Here is a 15,521-nt window from a genome sequence, read left to right on the forward strand (position 1 = left end):
AAATTCTATAAAGTTTTGAAAGACAGTCATAAAATGTACGGATGTTAATTGATCAGGAAACAGGCAAGGAGAGAAAATGTGGAGATTAGAACAGGATAGATTGCTATAAATTAAGAAGGTGAAGTAGAGAGTCAACATTGGCGGCACAGCAACACTTTCTGCAAGCTGCTTGCGAATTCTGAAAATCTATAAATCATAGGAGTCTCCTCTCTTGCTGCAGGATATGGCTATTTAGTTGGTGACGTACTTCACGGTGCTACTGAGTTTGTGTAGCGACAGCATTTGTTTTCCCCAATAAAAGTTACTTGTAGAAAGGTGACATTTCTTCTAGAATGACAAGCAAGAGAGAAGTTTTGGCACGTGGGAAAATTGGAAAATACTACCCCTATGAAATCGCATATTAATGATGTCGGGAGAGCCGGTAATACAGTAATATAATATGTACAGTTCATAAAGTAACGACAAGATATGCAGTGAAATTGTGGGTGGTCCAGGGCGTGTTCTTTTCGGTAATACGCTTCGGCGGTTATTTGTTGAAATCAAGAAACTCGCCGAAAAAGGATTGCGGCAGCTCTTTGCTAGGAACACAGTACCTATAGTCACCAGGCGGCGTGGTGCATGGCCCTGTACGTGTGTTTCAGGGAGACGCGTTGAAGCAACCTTAAGGAATCATTCGAGACATCTCCCGCAAATTGAACATCAATAGCAGGCAAGTGTGGGGTGGCGTACAAGAGCAAGGAATGGCAAGGATATGGGGGTTAACAGTTCTGAGGTTTCTGCGTCAAAGCTGGTGGCTACTTGCGTGTTGGAGTATTCGCGTCGGGTTAATAAACCCCACAGTGGCTAACTAGGAAGATAAATGGACTTCGGTAAGTTCCAAGCGCTAAAGATGCAACTCTATTGGGCAGAAACTCAAAAGTGCCGTTCCAACAGAGGCAGCTTTAAGCAGCTTCCTTTATTCCAGGTCGATCTCATACAGAGAATGTGCGATTTCAAGAAAAACTAGAAAGCGGGGGAGTATGTGAATGTGGAGATTGTTAGTTCGGGCCCCTTTTGCGAAAAAACGATGGAACAAGAATCTTCATTTTTTCATCAGGAAAAAGAAAAAGATGGAATTATAAATAAACAAACACGTTGCCACGCCCATTGCCCAAATAAGCATCGGTTGTTATTTTATTCTTTTCTCCAGTAAGTGTATCCGACGGTACATCCTAATGCATCAGAAGACATGAGTAATCCTCAAAAGGCCTTAAACGATTTTCTGTCCAATGAATCAGTCCACACTCATGAGAGTTCTAGAAAACAATCTCATAATAGACGCTCATCGGACGAAGGACGTTCTTCCTCACAACCCTCACATCATCATTCCAACGGTCACAATAATAATGGTAGCCCTGGTAACGGTAATGATGGGGACAACGATGATGGTTATGACTATGAGATGCAAGATTATAGACCGTCGCAACAAAGCGCGCTTCCCACACCTACATACGTCCCACAGTATTCTGTAGGAAGTGGGCCCTCTTTCCCGATCCAGGAGGTCGTTCCTAACGCGTACATAAACACACAAGACACGAACCATAAAGATAACGGTCCGCCAAGTGCAAGTAGTAATAGAGCATTCAGACCAAGAGGCCAAACCACCGTATCAGCGAACGTACTTAACGTCGAGGATTTTTATAAGAATGGAGATGACGCGTATACTATACCGGAGTCGCATCTGTCGAGAAGAAGGAGCAGATCAAGGGCTGAGAGCAACACTGGTCACAGCGCCACTACGGGCGCTACAAATGCAAGGACTACTGGCGCTCAAACCAATATGGAAAATAACGAGCCGCCACGTAGCGTTCCTATTATGGTGAAGCCAAAAACGCTGTACCAGAATCCTCAAACTCCAACAGTTTTGCCTTCCACGTACCATCCGATCAACAAATGGTCTTCGGTGAAAAACACTTACTTGAAGGAATTTCTGGCTGAATTTATGGGAACAATGGTTATGATTATTTTCGGTAGTGCCGTCGTATGTCAAGTCAATGTTGCGGGCAAAATACAGCAAGACAACTTCAATTCAGCTCTGGATAATATTAAAGTCACCGATTCCTCCGCAGAAACGATAGAAACTATGAAGAGTCTAACTTCGCTAGTATCTTCTGTTGCAGGCGGTACGTTTGACGATGTGGCACTGGGTTGGGCTGCTGCCGTCGTGATGGGATATTTCTGTGCTGGTGGTAGTGCTATCTCCGGTGCTCATTTGAATCCATCTATTACATTGGCAAATCTGGTATATAGAGGTTTCCCCCTAAAGAAGGTGCCCTATTATTTTGCTGGACAACTGATCGGGGCCTTTACGGGTGCTTTGATTTTGTTTATTTGGTATAAAAGAGTGCTACAAGAGGCATACGGCGATATATGGATAAGCGAAAGTGTTGCGGGAATGTTTTGTGTTTTTCCAAAGCCTTATTTAAGTTCAGGAAGACAATTTTTTTCCGAATTTCTATGTGGGGCTATGTTGCAAGCTGGTACATTTGCGTTGACCGATCCTTATACATGTTTGTCATCCGATGTTTTCCCGTTAATGATGTTCATTCTAATTTTTGTCATAAATGCCTCCATGGCCTATCAAACGGGTACAGCAATGAATTTGGCTCGTGACTTAGGCCCACGTCTCGCCTTGTACGCTGTTGGATTTGACCATAGAATGCTTTGGATACACCACCATCATTTCTTTTGGGTACCTATGGTAGGTCCATTTCTTGGTGCATTAATGGGCGGGCTGGTTTATGATGTTTGTATTTATCAGGGTCATGAATCTCCAGTCAATTGGTCTTTACCAGTCTATAAGGAAATGATAATGAGAGCTTGGTTCAGAAGACCCGGTTGGAAAAAGAGAAACAGAGCTAGAAGAACATCGGACTTGAGTGATTTCTCCTACAACAACGATGACGATGACGACGAGTTCGGTGAAAGAATGGCTCTTCAAAAGACAAAAACTAAGTCATCCATTTCAGACAACGAAAATGAAGCTGGTGAAAAGAAAGTTCAATTTAAGTCTGTTCAGCGTGGTAAAAGAACGTTCGGAGGTATACCAACCATTCTTGAAGAAGAGGATTCTATCGAAACAGCTTCACTAGGTGCGACTACCACAGATTCCATGGGATTGTCTGATATATCTTCAGAAGATTCTCATTTCGGGAATTTAAAGAAAGTAACGTAGCGGAAAAGGAAGAGAAAAGGATGCTATAAAAACGATGGAGGACTGTTTCTAAAAGAGCACCCCTTGGCGTTGTTTATATAAATTTGTACAAAGAGGTATATAGATATCTGTATGTAGATGGTTGCATAGTACTTTTTCAACAGCACATATTCTAAGTATAACTACAGTCCTCATAGCCTAACCAACTAAATACGAAAATACTGGTCCATCGTCTTAAGTAAGTTGGCCTGAATGCTTCCTGGTCACCGACTATGCTTGACGTATCACATGGATGGAAAGAGTACCAAGCAGTATTTCCTATATCGATGAAAGTGTCTAACCCCAGCTGGAACTTGCCCTCGACACCCAGTAAAGATTCGACCTTACAGGGAAACATTAATCTGGTCATTAATATATCTTCTGAACTTTTTTCTTCCCATATTCGTAAAAGCAGTAAGGGTTCACTATAAATTTTTGAATACGTAAGATATAGTTCTATATGATCCAATGATTTGTTTTCTATAATCTTAGCGCTTTCTTGAAGCTTGTGAGTAGGCTTCAAACATAGAAAGACTGCATTTTTATCATCAACTAGACGAATTTCTTGACAAAGAGCCCAATTTTGGAAAATCTGGGAACCATATAATGATCTTAGTTGTCTTTGCCACTCTTCATACTCTATCATTTCATTTGGTTGCTTTTTCCAAATGTTCCATATGGTCTGTTCTCTTTTGTTCAATCGTTTTTCTTTTCACTTCTATTTAATATTTAAGTTTAAAGTACGGAACAAAATGTAAAAAACATACTCTTGATATAATAAAAAAGATGCGACATAAAAGATAAGAAATACAGAGCGTCCCTCTTAAAAACCTTTAGGTATTACGCGTGTATTAAAATAATAAATAGTTATAAAATGAATAAATAAGGGAGTAGAGGTTGAAATATACTCCAAAAAAGTAGAAGATGAACACATCCCTAATAACAAAAAAGCCCTGAAAAACCAAGGAACCTCGTAGTCTAAATGGACATAGATACAGGCAGCATCACAACATTGCCAATGATAAATAAATAGTAGTCATAAAGGAGAGTAAACAGAAATACACGGAGTGTAAGTTGTAGGAATGACGGCCGAAATTTCGACCTTGAATATGATGATAAAAATAGATGTCTAAAATCATCCTGAAATACAATTGACTGAGCTTTCCACGGTTATTGTTATTTTGTATCAGCTAGGCAAACGCCAAAGATTTCTTAATTTCAGCAATAGCCAAACCAGGATTCAAACCCTTTGGGCAGGTTTTGGTACAGTTCATAATGGTGTGACATCTGTATAAAGACATGGAGTTGTTCAGCATGGCTTTCCTTGCCTTTGTAGCTTGGTCTCTCGAGTCAATGAGCCAACGATAAGCTTGCATTAGAACGGCGGGCCCCAAATACTGCTCCTGGTTCCACCAGTAAGATGGACATGAAGTAGAACAACATGCACACAAAATACATTCATACAGACCGTCTAATTTCTTGCGGTCCGGAATACTCTGCAGCACTTCTGTTCCATCCTTTGGATACGATGTTCTCTGCAAGTAAGGCTGAATAGATTTGTATTGCTGATAAAAATTAGTCAAATCAGGCACCAAATCCTTGACAATGAACATATGAGGCAAGGGGTAAATCTTTAGTTGTTTGGATTCGTTCTGATCGATCTTACATATACAAGCCAAAGTATTTCTACCACCAATGTTCATGGCACATGAACCACAAATACCTTCTCTACATGACCTTCTAAAGGTTAGGGTAGCATCTTGTTCGTCTTTGATCTTCAGCAACGCATCCAATACCATAGGCCCACAATCGTTCAAATCCACTTGATAAGCCTGTAAGCGAGGTTTAGCACTGGGCTCATCCGGATTCCACCTGTAAACTTTGAAGGTCTTCATTCTAGGGGTATGCTTGGCAGCGGCAGCGGCGGTTGCCAGCCCTTTTCTACCCACTAGACCAAAGGCGTTCTTCCTCAATAGCACGTTCAACATCTCTATAAATATGTATACTCTAGTTTTTGAGAGAGTATAGCTCAACTATTTCTTTCTATTCTATTCTCTTATCTATCGCTTTTCAGCATCCCCTGCAAAGTCGCTAATCCCCTTATATAAGATTGCCCTTTTTACTCCGGAGGTCAGTGGGCCAATGCGAGGCCGCCTTTTGCGCGCTGCGAGCTTTTCTGAGATACGGCCGTGCGGAGTTACAATAATACGGTTGAAACGTAGCTAAATAGTGTGTAAAAACGGATATATACTTTTAATATGTCATCACAATATGGATTCACAGTACTTATTGTACTCTCTGACGGCAATAGCAATATTTCTGTACAGAGACCGGCGTTCCATAGGGTCACTGATAGGGATGAAGTATTCGGATTGGGACTTGAGTTTGATCTGGAGGCCGGATCTTTCCAAAGTAATTCCCTGGATGGACGAATAGCCCGTGCTCCACATCAGTTCTTGCGTGGCCATTTGTACCTCGGCTATGTGTTGCATAGACACAATTACCGCCAGTTCTTTGCCGGGCAAGATGACGTGTGACAGGTATTCATCTTTCATAAATATTCCTCCGTTAACAGTCTTGAGCCAGTATTGTCCTTGAGCCTCCCGTAGATCATATGATTTGATGATCTGGTCGTGATCTACGTACCTTGGTAAACGCACTCTGCTGCCCTTTTGCATGTCAAGCACTGTGGTCGTGCTTTTCACACCTTGACTTAGATTACTTGTGAGATCCAGGAATCCAATGGCTGTCTTAGTTGGCAGTCCGATCATACCTTTACCGAGGCCTTTGAAGAACCCGACGGCACCTTCCTTTTGCATGGATTTGTATGGATCTAACGCTATACCACTTAAACCACTTCCTAGGGTACTAGCAAATGACTGAGCTGAGTTGGCCAAGGGGTTTCTGTTATTTCTATTAACTCTTTGTTGCAATCTTCTAACCTTTTGAAATTTTAGATCTTGTGTCACGGATAAACCTTTCGCCATCGACCCTGTAAATTTGGACATACTGTCGGAAAGACCAAAAACGGTCTTCTTGGCAAAGCTTAGTCCACCTTTCGCTAAATGTATACCAATCTCTTGAGGTCTATCATTCATCATGTAACCTTGGTATGGTTCATAGAATAAATCCCAAACCCCAGAACTAATGGTGTTAAAGAGACCGACTGGGTTACCAAAACAATCCGCAGATCCCAGGATCTTATGAATTTGGTACACAAATTGGGTAGTATAGTGTCTCTCAATATGGTCCATTAATATTGGCAGTGGGACTCTTACATTATCCATGAACAAAGAGTTCACCTTGACAGGTGCGTCATTAACATTACCCAGTGTCATAGCAAACATATGGACGTAGTATAATGATGACGAAAATGACTCTTCAGTTTCTTCAGCCAAGCCTGGGCTAATTTCATCAGATCGTATAAAGGAGAGGTGCAAGACGGTTGGTTGAATATGGAAGATCTCAAAATAAATATCGCCAGCAGCCTTCAGTTCGGAAACATCAGGTAGCTGAATCTCTTCATCGTATTTATACGCCTTTGAATCCATAATCCATGGGGACCCTGGGAATTTGATGAAATCCATCATAGCGTACAACATATCCTCATCTAATTGTATGGAAAATTCTTGAATCAGCAAAGTGACGTGCTTAAAGTAAGGAACAGCTTGCAATGAATCATTAACTTTAGAAATCGAACCTGACACCACAGGATGATTTTCAATTTCCTTTTCCGAGTAAGGGATTTCAGTTGGATATAAAATATTTGAATAATTCCCTGAAAATAGCTGGTTATCAATTTGCATCCACTTCAACTTCCAACTGAATGATTGATACGCTTTAGATTCATTATATCTCACTTCAATTCCTCTCATGTTTACATACAGTAGTTCCTGTAAATGGCCGTTAATTAATGATATTCCGACACCTTTGAACGAAACAACCACTTGTGTGCTTACCTTTTCGTCCTCATCCTTTTGCACAAATCCGTCGGTTGCTGAACTATTTACCGAAGCCGAAGAATTGCTAGCCGCAGCTGCAGTTTTCAATTTATATAACCCGATATTGGTCTTGTAGTTAACAATAACTAAAGCTTGCATGTCATCATCAGCAACAACATGTAAACCAACAATAGGAGCTGGATTATCTCTTGACCTTCTGTCTAGGCGCAATGGTGGCAGTTCACCGATTTCGGCTAGTCGAACTTCTCTTGTACGTGTGCCTGATTCTATCACTAGATATTTCTCCTTAGCTGTTGGGAAGTCCCACGCATAAGGCATTATACTTTTCGATGGTATTCTGTAAAATATTGGCTTGAAATTCCGGTTCGATGGCTCGATAGATTTGTCATCCTTGTATGGATCACTAACCTTTTGTGGATCTCTTTGGTAAAAAATAAAGTCATGATCACTAAAATTCCTTATGGAAAATGGCCATCTGTCACTGCCATCTTTAATTCTTATGAATATTGTCGCCTTCTCCAAAAGAATTTCAATTTTTAGAAGCTTGTGACTTGCATTTTTCAAAACTTTTAAATAAGTCACACCGACATTCTTGATAAAGAATGGCTGCGACCAATCGGAGTCTCCACCCAAGAATTTGACCACTAATTGCTTATTAACAACGTTTCTCATCCTATACAGAGGTTTGGTTATGCTTGGTTCAATTTGTTGAATGTCTGTGGATCCTGTTTCACAAACTTCAATAGGGATACTTAAAGTATTGCTAATAATATATCTTGGTGCAATCTCAATAACTTTACTTAGCAAATATTTCCCTTTACCTTCGCTAATATTAATACCCAAATTGGATTCTTGCTCCTTGTTTTTTATACTAACTGATGCGTCAAACGATTGACCTATGGCATCGAATGATAACTTCGAACTCCACTCCGACTCCTTGAATCTGACACGAGCTCTATTGCTTTTATCGTTCTCTTTGTCAAATGAGAACATTTTCGGAATAGTATACCGTTTTTCGTTTTCAAGCAAAATCTTAGACTGAGCAATATTTGTAATACTACTTTGAAGGTATAGTTCTCTATCAGTAGCATTCATAATGATATAAGGAGAGTATATTCTTATGACCTTTGACCTTGTTCCATCAATATTCTTATAGTCTAATTTTAGAAGCAAATTCTGGCCTCCGGATAGAGTCAAGGATAACGACTCTTCTGGGCTTAATGGACTCTTGTGTGGTGTATTAACAATAGAGGGTTTTGAAGCTGAAGCACCATCTTGCAGTGGTTGGACAGACATCAGGAGAAAACTGTCTAAAGAAATATGATGTATTTCCATGGTTTTTCCAGTCTTCAAAAAATCTGTTCTCTTTTCCTCTCTTTTATCGAAAATAGAAAAATTGATGTCTGCTGGGAGTAAGTTTTCAATGATCAAAGAGGCAGAAACTACTATCTTCATATGAGGAAATATTTTAGCCAACGGTTCCCTTTCATCGTACTTTGCGCCAACTTCGAAATGAAACCTTTTGTCAGGTTCTTCCTTTGAAAGACAGAAAATAGACATTTGGTTGCTTAACAAGTCTTTCCAAGACAGTGTCTGTTGCGACCAATCATATGAACCCTCTGATGTTGGTCTAATTCTAATAGCGGAATTATAGGCATATTCAACAGGAACGGATTTGCTCTCATGGGGATTAATAACATAAATCAAAGATTGTTTATCTGAATCTTTGAGTTCCACTAAAAGTTCAATTCCAGTCGAAGTTGTGTTTTCCAAAAGTAAGGTTGATCTAAATGTAATGATTTTCACGTTATTTTCATCACATTTAGCCTCACAAACAATTCTGTTATGTACGTTATTCCTTGGTGGGCTTAAAACGTGTAATTTTTCTCCTTCTGTTGTGGCATCGATGTTCAWTACAGTTTTATATTCTTGTCCGGAAACACAAACCCCTAAAACATTTTTCGATTTATCAGTGTCTAGTTTCTCTCTAATACTTCTCCAATCTTCAAATTCCCAAGGCAACGAGGTGTTTGCCTTCAAAACCACGAGATTGTTTTTAGCCTCTGACGTTTTGTCCTCTATCCACACATCAAAATCTAATTCTGTATCGTTCACCAATTCATATGGCTTCTGGGATACCCTGGAGGCTAACGGCAACTCTTCTGTTAATGACGCAGGAATATGAGAAAGCATTGCGATTGATTTGGCTGAAAGTGTAATTTCTGCAACTCTTTGAGTCAAAATGTCGAAAGAGAACGCAGGATCCATTTCAGAATGACCCTTTGATAAATGGAATGTTACTGGGATCATCTCCAAAAGTGGCTCCCAGCTAGATCTTGAATAGTTGAATATATTAACGTAGGTTTCTAAAGAAGCAAGGGCTTCAAAATCAGTAGACCAATCCTTTGCGGAAGCAGTAACTTCATTTATATTCATGTCTAATATTGGCATTTCATGGACGTCACCAATCAAGATAAGTCTCAAACCGCCCAAATCGGCATTAAACATTTCGTTTTTCAAAATTGTAGTAGGCTCTCCGATGGATTTGGATTCGGTGATTTGGCTAGGTTGACTACGCTCGCCCAAAATACTTGGATCCAAGACTGCTAATTTCCTTTCAAATTCACGAGAGAATTGAATCTTCTCGGTTACCTCCTCTTCCTCTTCATCATTTTTCTGTTCTTTCATCTTATTTAGCAGGGTCGTGACTCTCTTAAATATTACCATGGCTAGACGGATATCCCTGAGCGAGATACGCATCAACAATGGCTGAACAGAAAGCTGTATATTTGTTAATAAAGTTTGAGGAGTTGAATTTCTTTTATCGATGGTTAACGAAGATGAGAAATCATCCAACAGTCTCAATTTTTCTTCAGATGAATTCATTTTGAACAGAAAGATACCAACGTTATTTGCTGCTACAGTCATTATATTTTGGTCCGTTACCAAAAACTGTCCAATTTTGAAGGATATAGCTTCGGTATTTATGTTGCATGGATCAGCAAGTAGAATAAGAGCTGTTTCAATGACGTTAATAGAATATTGAATTTTGGTTGCATCACCACTTTCTTCTACATTTTGAACAACTGCTTTATTTTCAGTCTTTTGATTTGCAGTTTCTGGATAATATGAACTACTCTCAGATTTGTTAGACACGATCGCGTCAAAAAATTCCTTAAGAGAAAGCAGATAATCCATTGCCAAAATCATTTTTGGACTGTCCATCGTCATGGAAATGTTCAGCAGACGCCCGGATTCCAAATTTTTTCTGCTAATGTTTGCTACGAATTGATATTCCTTATTCCTACTCTTTGGTATCAATTCTGTGTGCTTGTTATCTTTTATATTACGAATATCTTCTATTCTGAAAGCTGCAACATGAGCCTGGCCATCGATTGTGCCATCATTCTTGAGACCAAGATTACACCCGATGTCTTGGTATATAATTCTTGTTAGTCCACAATCATCCAAAGAAGTAACACCTTTTGTCTTATTATAAACAGTGAGGGCGATCTTAGGGGCCTTGAAAGAGAAATCTAGGTATTTTTGGTCAGGATTCTTTATATTACTATTACCTGATTCTTGTAAAGATTGAGGAGTAACCGCGCGTTCACTTTCGCTACTGGAGGTTACTGGATCAGGAGATGGACTTTTATCAGCGTCTTTTCCTGTTGATGTGCTGGGGTCCTCCTCTGCGATGTTGAAGGCAGACGAAACTTTACTGGAGATCTCCAGCAGGTAAGCCAGCTGATTTTCTGTTAAGTCCAATGCAAATGAATCGAAATTACTCGTTACTTTAAGCTCAGGAGTATCATCTTGTGGCAGTGGATCCCGGTCGATATTGAATAGTAAACCTATGTTTTCTACCAAATGTAGTTTTTGACTTGAACCATCAAAAAACAAATCAGATGATAATTGACCTTCTCGGACACCCAGTTTGATATGATTTATTTTATGAGAGTCATCGATCACGGAAAACACATTTTGAATAAAAAATTCACCCAAGTAAAATCTCATAGTATCATATTCGCTCTCGTGTGTGCCTACCAACTTTGGAAATTGAATGATAGGTGCCTTGATTACGATATCCATCTTCATATTGTTTACGGCATCGATGGAGGGAGCTTGGTTGTATGCAGCAAGACGAGCTCTATCAAAGGAAACTTTGGATTTTTGAAATTTGGTAAGGAAGTTGACTATTCTATTTACAGCACTTTCGATAAAATTAATGTGCATAGAACCAGTAGAATATTTTAAGGATGAATCATAATCTTTGGTGTTAGTAGCTGGATCAAATGATTCGTAGGTCAGTTCGACCAGCTCTTCATCTTTCATGTGAATTACTTTTCTGAACACCGAATCGCTAGAAAATGATTCGTTGGTTTCATCAGTCAACTCTAGTCCGCCTAATTTCAAGTTAATGTTGTATTTTTCCGGTAATAAAACCATCATAAGTTCACCTGCTGATAAAACTAGAGTAGCTATCTTTACCGAGTCATCATTTAGAATCACGTTAACGGCCTCCATTTTAATTTTCATATTAATCTTTTGTGGTGCGTCTTCTCTGTCTTCTTTATTATGTCTTAAGGCATCAGCTGGCATCTCTGGAGCATTTGGATCTGTGAATGTCAGCATTGCATAATTCATCAACGTCAAAACGGATTTAGGTGTTAATACCATTTGTAATTCACTCATATGCATGACAATATCTTGATCAAATAATTCAATCAAAGTATCATCATGAGTCACTATTCTCTGGGCTCTTTTGTACTTTAATGTAAACAAATCTTTGGGGGTTCTTGCCACCTTCTCAGTACTAGATGATATCAGGTTTTTAAAATCTTTATTATCAGTTTGCTCGATAAAATCTTCGACATCTAATGAATGCACTCTCAAATCAAGATTCATTTCCTTAGCCCTCTTATCAAAGTTGAAATTCAATTTCTGGCATAAGATATCAATCAGTTTTTCACTGTCTCTGGAGTCATTCTTAATGCACTGAAAGAACGATATCTTGGCTTGATCAATATCGAAGTGTATTTCCATAAATTTCTGTTGGATTTGTAGTGGTTGCATATTTGACAATAATTTCAAGGTACTTTTTAGTTGTGATTGAATTTGCTTCTTAGTTTCTTGTTCGGAACCAGTAAAAGAGTAATTGGTATAGTCATTGTTTTCTTGCTCTGCATCAATCATTGATGGGATGGAATTGGCGATCAAGTTCATAATGGTTTTGTATTGAATGTCATTTATGGAAAGGCTTAACCGAGGTAAATGTCCAAATACTCTTATCGTAGGTAGTTTATAGGCTTTGGGCAAGATTGATATATCCATGGTTAATTCTAATTTCATTTTATCCAAAATTCTGAAATCGTTTGTAGATGAGGGTGTGTTGATCTTACCTATAGTCGATTGAATGTCAGGGCCAACAAAAATCTGGGTATTGTGCGATAAGAGTTGGAACCTATCGAACATTAACCTGTTTATTTCATTTCCGTCAATCTTGTCATATTCCTCCGGTGATAATTGTTTTATTTCCTTTATTTTCTCCTTTGGTACTAAATCACTAGTTATGGAAATATGACCGGCATCAATGATTGCGCAAGGAGTGTCCCAATTATGTGGGTCTAATGGTAGTATGATCAATGGTGCCTGCAAGTCCAAAGTCACGTCTATTGTTTTGTGGTCTTCCAACAACGATTCTATACCCATTCTTGTCTGTGTAGTCCAACCTTCTACCGTGGCCTCAGCAGCATTAACAATATTACCAAGTGTTTCCATGTGTTGATTAGAGGCCTTGAAGAACTTGTGAACTTCTGTAATAAAATGAACGTGATAAAACACAGTCATCCCCAATAATTTTATGTTGAGCCTCGAATCAGCTAATCCATTCAACGGGTTCCATTCAAATGCGGCAAGTAATAAAGGCTCCTCCTCTTTTCCTTCAATGGCATGGTCCTCAGTTTGTGGCTGATCCTCAGATGTGCCTCTAACGCTGATAATGTGCTTGTACAACGCGTTAGGTGAGCCATCTTCTAAACCAAACTTGTTCAACTGGAAGCTTGCTAAAAATGAATCAGGCCTTTGCGCGAAATCCACTTTACAATTTTCGAAAACAATGGAACCCAACTTTAGATTTTGCTTTTTCTTCCGTATAGTAAATGAACCCTTTCTCAGTAGGCCTGTCACACGAAGTTCGACTCTGTCTCTAGGAAGCTGTAGGATAGGGCCTTTATCTTCGTTTTCGTTGAACTCAATGGCATCGTAAAGTTCTTGACGTTGCTCTTCGGTCATTATTAAATCTTCGTCCACTTCATCAGTGGGTTTGCCGTTCCACCATGAAGAAAGCCAGCCGCCATTTCCCTTTACCGCAGACTTGTTTGAAGATTGAGGTTCAGTTTGGGAGCTAGCAGTGGGAGTTGGCGAGTCCTCACTCATGCCCAGTTTAAATTGCGCATACTGCCTCTTGGCGACAGATCTAAAGAGAACGATCTCATCATACGTTAGATCTTTATGCAATTCAGTCAGTTGGGCCTCTTGATTTTGGTCACGTAACGGGGTCTCTAAACTTTTTAATTTCAGTTTCTCAACCCATAGTTGTGTATACAGTCTCCGTTGGTCACATTTTTCTTTCATACTTTCCCAAGTCCACATTTTATTTTTTTCATGAATTTCGTTAACGACACATGATGCGATATATTTAAACCATGCTATCGGATCCTCAGTAGCGGTGAAGGATGGTCTAACTTTTTTAAATTTTTTGGTTATTTGCCTCAATTGTATGCTGGACAAGACATGCAGGATATCATTATATTCCGTATCGTCTAGCTCTATACCGAATTCATCATAAAACATTTGTAAATCGATATGGGGCTGTTCCTCGGTGGATCCAAGCTTGTTGATGCTCAATTTTCCCACCCCGCTGACTGGTTTCAGAACGTATTGGTGCATGGGTAGGGTTGAATTGTCGGATGAAATCATACTTTTGAAACTGGACACGAAGTTGTCTAAGCTCGTATCTTGATCATCATCGGCAATTAAGGGCGGGGAATCTGTATTCCAATACAAACAAAGCGAGTTCAAAGTTAATAGTTTGTGGGTAATATTCTGAGTAATCTCGATGAAACTTGGCGTCCAGTTTGAATCTGTGGACACTGCCGATAATTCATTCAACGTCAGCCCAACAGAGGATGGACCCGTGGTAAAAATTCCATCCATGTCTTCGTATCTTAAATGGATGTTCTTTATGGTAACTTGTAAATTGTCTATAATCTTTGTAGTCAAAGACTGCATGAACCCAGCATTCATCTTTTCAGAAGATGCCTTGTTAGAGGTTTCTGATTGATTGCTGAATATGCGGGCCTGGTTAGTCAATTCCCATTCCGCCAGCTTCCTCATTTTCAAACGGAATGCTCTCATTACCATTTCTTCATCGTTTTCGTGATCTTCTGAGCGTGGTGAACATAGCAAATAACAGTCTTCGATGATAATTTTCACAGGCTTGTTCTTCAAGCTTGACCATGGTACCGTTAATACCAGATCACCCAATATACCAGATTTCACATCTACGGGCAAATCTAACGAGTCCAGACAGTCCTTTCTCAGTTTCAGGTTTTTTAGTTTCACGTCACCACTCCAAATTCCAACGTTTAATTGGGCAGGGTCGAAATTCTCCACATATGAGCCTAGTAATCGGTTTAGCAAGTTGGCAGCTAAAGACTCTAACATTTAAGTGTTCTTATCCTTTCTCCTGCTTTCTTCTTTTTTGGTAGTTCAGTATCCTATCTGTTGAAAGTGAGATAGCGTTAAGGAATTGGCTCAATGGTCGGTAGTTGTGTGTGTTGGCGTTCGGAACACACTTGAGGGCTGTATCAATAGTTCTACTCCTTTATAAAAATCCCCTTTGGAACAATACACTACGAACTGTGTTACCCGGATGGTTTGGTATATAACGTCATAATCAGTGAGGAGCAAGGCCGGAGTTTACTACCCCAAGTATGAATAGACAAAACAATTTGTTTTTGAAGACTTATTTAGTGTTCTATGAAGCATCTACCAAAAAAAAAAGAAAAGAAAATATATATAGGCATATCGAAGAATTGCGAGTCAGTTTAATTGCCACCTCTTAGTCTTAGGACCAAGTGCAGAGTGGACTCCTTTTGAATGTTATAGTCCGACAAAGTTCTACCATCCTCCAACTGCTTACCAGCAAAAATCAATCTTTGTTGGTCTGGAGGAATACCTTCCTTGTCTTGAATCTTGGACTTGACGTTGTCGATCGTGTCAGAAGACTCGACCTCTAAGGTTATGGTCTTACCGGTCAAAGT

At 39.5% G+C, this 15,521-nt stretch overlaps 4 protein-coding genes across 4 annotated transcripts; 1 reads left to right on the forward strand and 3 right to left on the reverse strand.

Moving 5' to 3' along the window:
* Window positions 1-1,228: 1,228 nt before the first annotated feature.
* Window positions 1,229-3,214, forward strand: FPS1 (Fps1p; the record flags this gene model as incomplete). The annotated part of the gene is made up of 1 exon (XM_018366557.1): window positions 1,229-3,214. One exon carries the CDS (start codon window positions 1,229-1,231, stop codon window positions 3,212-3,214), a length of 1,986 nt encoding a protein of 661 aa, XP_018220396.1.
* Window positions 3,215-3,365: 151 nt separating this feature from the next.
* ATG10 (E2-like conjugating enzyme) lies at window positions 3,366-3,878 on the reverse strand (the record flags this gene model as incomplete). The annotated part of the gene is made up of 1 exon (XM_018366558.1): window positions 3,366-3,878. One exon carries the CDS (start codon window positions 3,876-3,878, stop codon window positions 3,366-3,368), a length of 513 nt encoding a protein of 170 aa, XP_018220397.1.
* Window positions 3,879-4,422: 544 nt separating this feature from the next.
* SDH2 (succinate dehydrogenase iron-sulfur protein subunit SDH2) lies at window positions 4,423-5,220 on the reverse strand (the record flags this gene model as incomplete). Its single annotated transcript, XM_018366559.1, has 1 exon — window positions 4,423-5,220. The coding sequence occupies one exon, from the start codon at window positions 5,218-5,220 to the stop codon at window positions 4,423-4,425; it is 798 nt and encodes a 265-aa protein (XP_018220398.1).
* Window positions 5,221-5,496: 276 nt separating this feature from the next.
* Window positions 5,497-14,922, reverse strand: VPS13 (membrane morphogenesis protein VPS13; the record flags this gene model as incomplete). Its single annotated transcript, XM_018366560.1, has 1 exon — window positions 5,497-14,922. The coding sequence occupies one exon, from the start codon at window positions 14,920-14,922 to the stop codon at window positions 5,497-5,499; it is 9,426 nt and encodes a 3,141-aa protein (XP_018220399.1).
* Between the last annotated feature and the right edge of the window lie 599 nt (window positions 14,923-15,521).

The sequence above is a fragment of the Saccharomyces eubayanus genome, chromosome XII (genome assembly GCF_001298625.1).
Source record: "Saccharomyces eubayanus strain FM1318 chromosome XII, whole genome shotgun sequence".
NCBI classification, from domain to species: Eukaryota; Fungi; Ascomycota; class Saccharomycetes; order Saccharomycetales; family Saccharomycetaceae; genus Saccharomyces; species Saccharomyces eubayanus.